Below are 9047 nucleotides of genomic sequence, written 5' to 3'. Positions count from 1 at the left end.
GTGTGTGGCTTTATTTACACCAGGCAACATCCCTGCACTTGGTCACTCAGCTCTGGAGGAATGTCAGGATATTTCAGGAAATTTTAAAACACCACCACCAACATGATTTATATTTGTTGCAAAAAAAAATTATTTCTAACTTTTCTTTTAATGTTATATTTACATTCATCCAGTGAGATTAACCACTTGTCCAGTGCATCAATGTGTAACAGGGCTATAATAGAGCTATTGCCCGAAGGTCGTAGGTTTGAGTCTCACCCTTGAGCAAGGTACTTACTGTAAAATTGCTTCAGTAAAATTACCCAGCTGTATAAATGAGTAAATAACTGTGAATACCTTAACACTGTAAGATACTTTGGAGAAAAGCATCAGCTAAATGACTTAAGTAAATAGACACAATTGTAATTACATTGGAGAAAAATGGGTTGTCGGGGTTCAAAGAATATTTCAAATAAACTGCCATTCAAAGAGTTTGACAGTTTGATTTGCTTTTTTTATTCTGACTATGATGAAAAGTTGTTATATATATTGTTTAAATTCACTTCTCACTATGACGATATTGTAGCATTTTTGACCATTTTTGTGTGCGGATATGATTTTTAGCAGGGATTAGCCATACTGGTTTACGAAGAAACACGTAGGCTATTTTGTTTTTCCGCTTCAAAAGAGGAAAAACGAGGCGTTTTAATAGACTAAATAAAAAAAGTAAATTTACAGAGAAAACGGACTCATTCAAATCGCGTCAACAACAGAAGCACAGTTCTCGCAGCTTCTGTTGAAAGTAAGTGTTCTTGTATTTGTAATGTTTAATTCCTTGTTGTATAAACAGGGGAAATAACGGCTTTGAAATTAACATTTACACTTATGCACATAACAGATTTGGCTCCCAAGAAAATAAGGTTAATTATATGGTACCAATTGCCACCTCTCCGACAGTACTTCAAAAAAAAAAAAAAAAAAAAAAAAAAAAAACCAACTAACACACGCGTTGTAGTGAAGGAGAAATGAATCAAATCTCCTCCAATCACGTCTTCCGCCAGGCCTGCGTCAACGCGAGCGGCCACGCGCTCGCAGTCTTGCGCGTGACGTTGTTCTCGTGCGCGTGACGTTTTACGCATGCGTGTGTTGTGGGGACAGAGTTGCCAGTGGGAGTAAGAGAAAGAAGGATATAGACGGAGGAACGAGAAGAAGGGCTGAGAGGAAGAAGGATAAACGGCTGAGGTGCGTGACCTTCGATGGAAATTGGTGGCGTGTGTCGGAGTGAATTGTCGACGAGGAGTTTTGCGCGAGGATGTGAAATGAAGTTGTGTTGACAGCGCTTTTTTATTTATTATTTAATTTTTACTACTGGCACAGCTAGCTGATGCCAGCAGTACACACAGTCAGTCAGTGTGTTTATGCCATGGGAGCCACAAGTTTGTGGTGTGTCCCCTTATAAATTGGTCGCCTGCCCGGCAGAAGCGCTCAACTGTGTCGTCAAAATGAACTTGTCCGTGTTCGCGTCGTCAGTCAGTCGCTGTTTTAGTTTAGCCTCAGCTGCGTTTCCACAACACAGGAGGAGCCCAGAACATGTGGCACGGCGGGTGTCCGCGTGACGCCCGGGCGGGCAGCGTTGCTCACAAAACACTCGCAGAAAATGATGCACTTCGGAGACTCGCCTGCGTCTTTTTCCCACGTTCCGAGTCGCAGAGTGAGCCTGTACGTGACGGCTTCCCATACCTTACGTTACGTCACGACGCGTCATATTACGTCACGTTACGTCACATCGTGTCTTGTCGGGCGAGCACATGTAGAGGACGGTTTGTGCGCGACGCTGAGAGCCACTTTGCGTGTTTTCTCTTTTGTGTGTCTCAGAGAAAGAAGGTGGTACAAATTAAAAAAAAAAAAACAAAAAAAAAGGGGGGGGACGTGGTCTGAGCTGCATCCTGCTCATTTGTCTGGGTTTTATACTTTATAACATGTACTGTTTCCCCATGGGATCCTCCTGTTCTGCTCGTGATGTGTGAACGGCGCTCCTTGGTGATCTTTCTTCGTTCATCTGACACTTTTCTCCAAAGCCGCTTCCAGCCTGAGCCTATTCGCAGTTATTGACCCATTTAACATTACTGGAGCTGTTTTTTAGATAAGTTCCTTGCTCAAGGGTACTACTGCTAGAGTTGTGATTTGAACCTGCGACCTTTGCACCAAAGGCACCACCTCCAGCCACTACGCTACCAGCTGCCCCGTTTGACTGCACACGGAGACATGATGCTGGTGTGTTTTCGGTAAGCCTGGAGCACGCGCTCCCGTCGTCACTCAGTCCTACGTACAACAGGAACATTTGGAGAACCCGAGCTCTTTAGTTGTTGTTGCCCTACAAGTTGAGTCCATCTTTTGAGTTTTTTACGAGTTTCCTGCTGCTCCACCGCTCTGAGATTTGTGAGCTCCTTCAGCTACAAGCCCCTTGTTAACCCTGATGTGTTGTGTGCATGATTTTGCCTGTCTCTTTCACAGGACATCTCTCTCCCCTGTGTCTACCGTAATGGCCTCGCCGACCTCGGACCTGGACAACGGTTTGGACTTAACCCCACCCACTCTGGCTGTGAACATCTGCGGTTAAAGAAAAATCTTTTGAATCTGATTCCCCTCCACCCACTCGCCGCTGGCAGTGCTTTTTGCCGTGTTCTGTGAAACGCTGCTTTTTGGGAAGAGGATTAAAAATGGAGAGGACTGCTGGACGCTGATGTTGAGAGGCGCGGGTGGGAAGCCACTGGCGCTGGTAGACTGATGGAGGACGCGGCAAGAAAGGATCTGTTGCATTTTTTCTAGTCTTTGTACCTGTTTATAGCCATTTGTCATCACTTTGGGCTTATAGCCTAAAAAATCCATCTTTATTAGCCAAGAACACAGAGAGGATTTGGCTGCCATCAAAAGAAGTGGGAGTTGACTGGTTGATCTCGGCTTCCTGGAAACTCTTGCTCCCCTTTCTCCTTCTGCTTCTGAATGGTTGCCATAGAGATCACTACAGTAGCCTGGTGGTCTCAGTGATGGGGAGCACTCCAGGTTCGGTGAAGGGGAAGGGGGGGGGGGCCTTAAGGGGACTCAGGTGTATGCCATGGAAGATGAACAAGCTGAAAAGCAGCAAGGCCGTGGCTGGGCGCGCAGAAGCTGAGGTAGAGTCAGCTTCGGGACAGTCGCCCTCCACACCGCTCGTGCCACCCATCTACCACGAGAAACAGCGACGGGAGCTGTGTGCCCTACATGCGCTCAACAACGTATTCCAGGACGGTGGCGCTTTCAGCAGGGACACGCTGCAGGACATCTTCCAGAGGTAATGCAAGGTGGCGAAAGCAGTGAGGCTCATAGCGAGCGCCTAGTTTTACTGCATTTATGTGCTCGTGTAGCTTTTGCCTGAACACTGTAGTAATGTCGTACACATCATTTGACAGTAAAAAAAAAAAAAAAAAAAAAAAACATCTTGTGCCTGCTTGTGAATGTTTACGGACAAATTTCCACCATCGGAAGGGAATTTGACATGAGGTGTACATTACTGCTGAGAAGTGGTGCGCATGACATCAAATCAATTTTGCATCATTAAGATGGAACTAGTGTGACTTTATGGACTTTTTTAAAATGTTTCTTCTTCAAACTGATACAAAAGATGTATAATTTTAATGATAAAGAGTTAAAATGTAAGCAGTCTTTTTTTTTTTTTTTTTTTTTTTTTTTCCCTCTCCTCATGCAATTGCAAACCTTTGGGTGAATGTCCCATCTGCCCTGCTCCTTATACCGCTGTCCTGGTGATGCCACCGGGCACCCGCTGCCCGGCTCTTCCACCTTGTGCTATAAAGAGAGCCCTTGTCCACCCTAATCGGCAGTGTGTGTCTTTTCTGTGAGGTTCTGTCACAATGATCCACTTGTATGGCTTTCACAGGAGGGGCTTTCGTTGTGGTCTGTGAACAGAAGTATATGCTCAAAATGGTCTGTGAGAGACCGTTTGGTAACTGTAATATCTGATGGCTCACAGACACATTCCCCCCCTTCTTGCAGGCTCTCTCCCAGCACTTTGGTGACCCCACACAAAAAGAATGTGCTCAGCAATGGCAACTATGACGTGAACGTCATCATGGCTGCCCTCCAGACGCGAGGTTTTGAGGCTGTGTGGTGGGACAAGCGGAGGTGTGTTCTCATTAAACTCTCATTCATCTGGTCATCGTACGGTCCATGTTACCTGATAACATTTTGATGGAATCTGTCAAATCCCGGTTAAGCGGGCTAAGCGAGGGGCTGATGCTCGGGGTTGTGTTGCAGTCCAGCACTGCAGTGCCCCTGTGGGCCCAGATGTGCTCTTTGCTACCTTCACGTCATACATTTGTTTACTCATCAGATTATGAATCTGCTACACTACCTGCTGCCCGCTTCTTTTTTGCATCTTCATTGACATTTATACATTTGCCAAGGCACCGTACATCAGAGAACAACACGCAGAGTACATTATATCAACGGCAGGACAGACTGGCTTGCAGACACGTGATCCTTGAATACAATCCCATTTGTCACTTTCCACCTTATGAACCACTGTACATTGCATGCGTAGCACCATATAGACTTTTTGGTTTTTAACAATTCTGGTTTATTTTACCCAACGGAAATATGATATCCACATGAACGTGAGGGAGGGAAAGAAAAGATGTACAGCTGCTGTGTGCGCGCACTGTGAACGTGCCCTTTTGGTACTCTGATCTGCCAGCATCAACAGATGATATACATGATAGGAGGGGGACTCTGTAGACACACTGCTGACTCTGTAGTTCTCAGCAGCAATGGAGTGGTAACCAGAGCCATGGTACTCACCTTTGCTTCTTCTCACTACTCCTCACTGTAGATGTGTGCTTAATGTGCTCTCTGGATGTAGGGTTTCCTGCAGGTTATGCAGAGCCTCTGTCTGTGGAACATCACAAAAGTTTAACCTGAAGTTGCTTAACCAGACTTTGCATTGCTTTGTACAGCGTACCGCTTGTGTACGGCTGGAGCCTGAGGGGTTTACAAACGCAAGTGTCAGTGTGGTACACAGCCAAGGTCCCCAATGCACGCGGATACACTGTGCACCTTGTCCCTTTCCTCCTTTTCCGTCACAGTGACTTGCAGCATCTGGTTTAAACGCCAAGGTCTTAACAACACATAGCTGCCAGTTCTGCTGAGCATATTTCTAGAAAATGTGTTTTGCCGTTGTTTTTTTTTTTTTTGTGTAATTTGTTACAGATTGTGAACATTTTCCCAGCCAGCTATAAGGAAGCTCACTGTGAAGCTTTGTGTATGAACTATTTTTATTTTGCGCCTTGTGAAGCGTAGGTATTTCTAAGCAGTATTTCTCACAGAATCTGTGTGTGTGTGTGTGTGTGTGTGTGTGTGTGTGTGTGTGTGTGAACTCTTGTTGCTACAGGGATGTTTGCAGCATTGCCCTGGGCAATGTGACTGGCTTCATCTTGAATGTGCCCTCGAACCTGCGCTGGGGACCCCTTCGCCTCCCCCTCAAGCGCCAGCATTGGATCGGCGTACGGGAGGTGGGCGATATTTACTACAACCTGGACTCCAAATTGCGCAGCCCCCACCCCATTGGCCCCCCCGAAGAGCTCAGGTACCTACAGTTTTGTACATAAGCCAGTTGGCTTCCTGACCGGAAGTACTAAAGTAACGATGTAGATGATGTGGGTGTTCATAATTACTGTGCTCACGTTGAGGCAACGCTACCAATGACTACTATTAGAATTTCCGTCATCGGCTTCTTAAAACTGCTTGCTGGAACTTCTTTGTGTTCATTAGTTCAAAGTTCATTAGCCGTTCATGGAGGTGCGTGTGATCGTTTCAGTACTCAGGTAAAGGAGAAAGCACTGCGTCCAGTTTGGGCTTGGGAGCACACTATTAAATGCTGCGTATTTGCTGCTACTTTTCAAGTTCCGAAGGACAGCTCTTACACTCACTCGCACCTGCATTACATTGTGTTACGTGCTTCCATTATTACTGTGGTGAGCTGAAACTGAGCCCTACCGCCTTTTCTCTCGTCTTTTGATCACACGACAGGAAATTCTTACGGCAACAGCTACGAGGGAAGAACTGTGAACTCCTGTTGGTTGTGCCAGAAGAGGTTGAGGCTCAGCAGACGTGGAAGACCGATACCTGTTGACTGTCTCTGGAGCGACAAGCCAAACACCTTGAGGGCTCACAGTGAGGAGGGCCTGGACCTTGGATAACCCACAGGAGGTGGATTGTCTTTCTACCCAGGTTCCCTTCCCTACTGGAGGCTGGTTAGCGAGGTGGAGACCAGGGAAAGGTGTGCAAAAGACTTAATTGCGAAGCTCCACATCTTTGAGTCTGCATCATATGTCTATGATCATATTTGGTATTTGGAAGCATTTTTGGTTTCGTTTCAAACTTGTCATTTGTTTAAAAGTGAGAATCTGATGACGTGTCTCTGTGAAGACAGCTGTCTGCTGCACTCACATATTACTTTAAAGCTACTTGCCTTCCTCCTTTTCTCTCCATGTCTTTTCCCCTTTATTCACATCTCTGCTTTTTCTCATCTCATGCTTTCATTCACTCACTTGGTCTCTGTGTGCCATGTTTCAGAACCTTGCTGTCTTAAATGACTGTCCAGTATCACTGTGTTTGTGTCATCTTAATGTGTAACATATATTTACTGTAAAGGTGCTGCAGATCTCCGGCAATGGCAGTGCTTCCCCTGGACAAAAACACATCTGCTGTTATCATGCAGAAACAGATCTGACTGTGCCAGTAGTGGTACAGCTGAAAACTCTACCTTCAGCAGACTGCCACTTCAGTGGTGATGGTCTGAAGGACGGTTCAACAACATTGTCACATGCGTCAGTGATGTTAACATTCTTCTTAACCCTGCGCCAGTTAGGGCAGCACAGGAGCATAAAGGGATGTTGGGAAGATGAATAATGCTGGATGTAAACTGTATTATGTAAACAGCCATGAGCTCCCTGCTGATGATAGTGAGTGGGCAAAATAGCATTTGCCGCCTGTTGTGGTTATGTCATGTTTTGAATGAACTGTGTTTCATGGTGATCCATGCAAGCAGGCACAGACACTTGTGCAAACATGGTCGGAGAGCGAGAAATGAGAGGCTGGAGGGGATGAATAAACTGCGATTTGTGTATCAGTGCCCATCAGTAAGCTTCAGACTTCCTCTTAAGTAAAGGTGATCTTGATGGGGATGCAGTGGATCCAAGCACACAGTGCACTCACACCATGCACATATGCAGCATCAGTGTGAGGAAATGCTTCTTTTTATGCTGTTGTCTCACAATGTACAACCTCCTTTACTGGTAATGTAAATACACTTGTTTCTCTGTGGGAAATGTTCACTTTCGTATTTGATTTGATCTACCTGCCTCGCTGAAGGATGTGACCACACCATACCCTGTGAAATGTTTTCATGTCATGAGCCATGATAGCGGGCAGCAGATGCCACTGTTTAAAATTATAGATCATAGGTAAAGGCCTGTGATTTCCTTCTCAAGACTCTTTCACATGCAAAACAGCCCCCCCCCCCCATCTCCATGAGTCATTAACTTTGTTGAGGATATACCAAATGTACCAGCAGAAAGTATTTCTCTTTTGAAATAACTTTTCTCTAATATCTTTAATTTAGAATAATGCAACAGGTATGAATGTAAAATTGGACCATTTCAAATGCTTCTGAGTGGGGGGGGGAGCACAGAGCCATTGGCTGAAGTGGGAGCCAAATTGAAGAACGGAAGCAGTGTGAAGTTTGCCCAAATTAAAATCTTAAGTCTCCACATGACAGTATGACATAGAGCTTTCACAATGTGTGGTTGAAAATTTGTATATATCCTTTCATATAGTTCAGAATCAGGGAAAGCCTTAACACAAGTTAATTTACTATGTATTTTGTCTGCATGTAGTACATGAAAAATGCATTGCATTTTTGTACAGAAACTGTAGTGCATTGAAAGGGGCAGAAAAATGTTTGTTTTTGCTAAGACAATCCTCCAAAGCCTCCTCCCCGATTCCCTTCTCCCTCTTCTACTTGGATTTCAATAAGTGGTTATGTAATTTTTCCAGATAAATAAAGATAAAAATCATGATACTGTATGTTTCTGGCCTGCAGTAATGTTGATGTTGTAAAGGAGTATTAAAGCATCAATGGCTCACACTGAACAAAGGTTTGGGACTCTGTCCTGTTATGGCACAGGTGACAAAGGCTACAGCACTTCCACAGGGGTGGTTATTTACGGTGGGGCACATGACCCCTCAGCAGGTTTACTGAGGTGGCTAGGGTACACTATGGTACACCACACTACACCACTGTGTGTGTCTCTGAAGTCATGTGCAAGTTTATCAGCTAAATTTAAATGTTAATGTAATTGGCCAAAAATGTTAAGCAGTTATTTTACAAGTCCTGTCACTTCTCTCTTTCATACAGCTCTGTCATTAGCCCTGTCCCTATGTTAATGGAAAACATGAAATATTAACCCTAGACAGAAACAGCACTTAGTTGCAGCAGCATACAAGTGAGAAGATACAAATTTGGTCCATATTCTACACTTAAATGAACAAACGGCAATATGTTCATAATGAAGTTTGTAATCTAAGTGGATCAGCGTATCCTCGATTGTGAGCTCCTACACTGTCAAAAAGGTACAGGTTGGATCGTGGAGGCAGAAAACACGTGACAAAGCACCACAGGGGCTGATGGCCCCTTTTGCTTTAATGACACGAATTGCCGTGATCATTGAACCATATTCCGACTCTTTCTGTCCTCCTTAGCAGAGTGATTCAGAGGAGATTGACAGGGTGTGTCTGGTGTCCCAAAGAAAAATTTTCAGGTGCATAGCTTTACTATGCTGCATATCTTTACGTAGAACGATCTGTGGGTGGTGCGAGAAATGAAACGAGGTTGTGTATGCAATCATCATTTATTGGGCGACAAATCACAGCACTCCACAGATTCAATGGACTCATACACGCAAGAATAGGTTGATGATATGAGATGTATGATATGTGGTTTCTGCATTGCAAGC

General features: G+C 44.8%; 1 protein-coding gene across 2 annotated transcripts; it reads left to right on the top strand.

Moving 5' to 3' along the window:
• The first annotated feature begins 1113 nt into the window (after window positions 1-1113).
• Window positions 1114-8118, top strand: josd1 (Josephin domain containing 1). 2 transcript variants are annotated; one of them, XM_018738701.2, is made up of 6 exons: window positions 1114-1221; window positions 2190-2264; window positions 2494-3310; window positions 4030-4158; window positions 5423-5617; window positions 6061-8118. In XM_018738701.2, the coding sequence occupies exons 3-6, from the start codon at window positions 3027-3029 to the stop codon at window positions 6161-6163; spliced, it is 711 nt and encodes a 236-aa protein (XP_018594217.1). In that variant the 5' UTR covers window positions 1114-1221; window positions 2190-2264; window positions 2494-3026; the 3' UTR covers window positions 6164-8118. The 2 variants fall into 2 exon arrangements, with proteins under 2 accessions (XP_018594217.1, XP_018594220.1); XM_018738704.2 differs by lacking the exon at window positions 2190-2264 and having other exon boundaries at window positions 6061-6163.
• Window positions 8119-9047: the final 929 nt, after the last annotated feature.

Source organism: Scleropages formosus, chromosome 3, assembly GCF_900964775.1.
Source record: "Scleropages formosus chromosome 3, fSclFor1.1, whole genome shotgun sequence".
Lineage (NCBI taxonomy): Eukaryota > Metazoa > Chordata > Actinopteri > Osteoglossiformes > Osteoglossidae > Scleropages > Scleropages formosus.
Note: the sequence above shows the minus strand (reverse complement) of the source record. Positions and strands in the feature narration are given on the sequence as shown.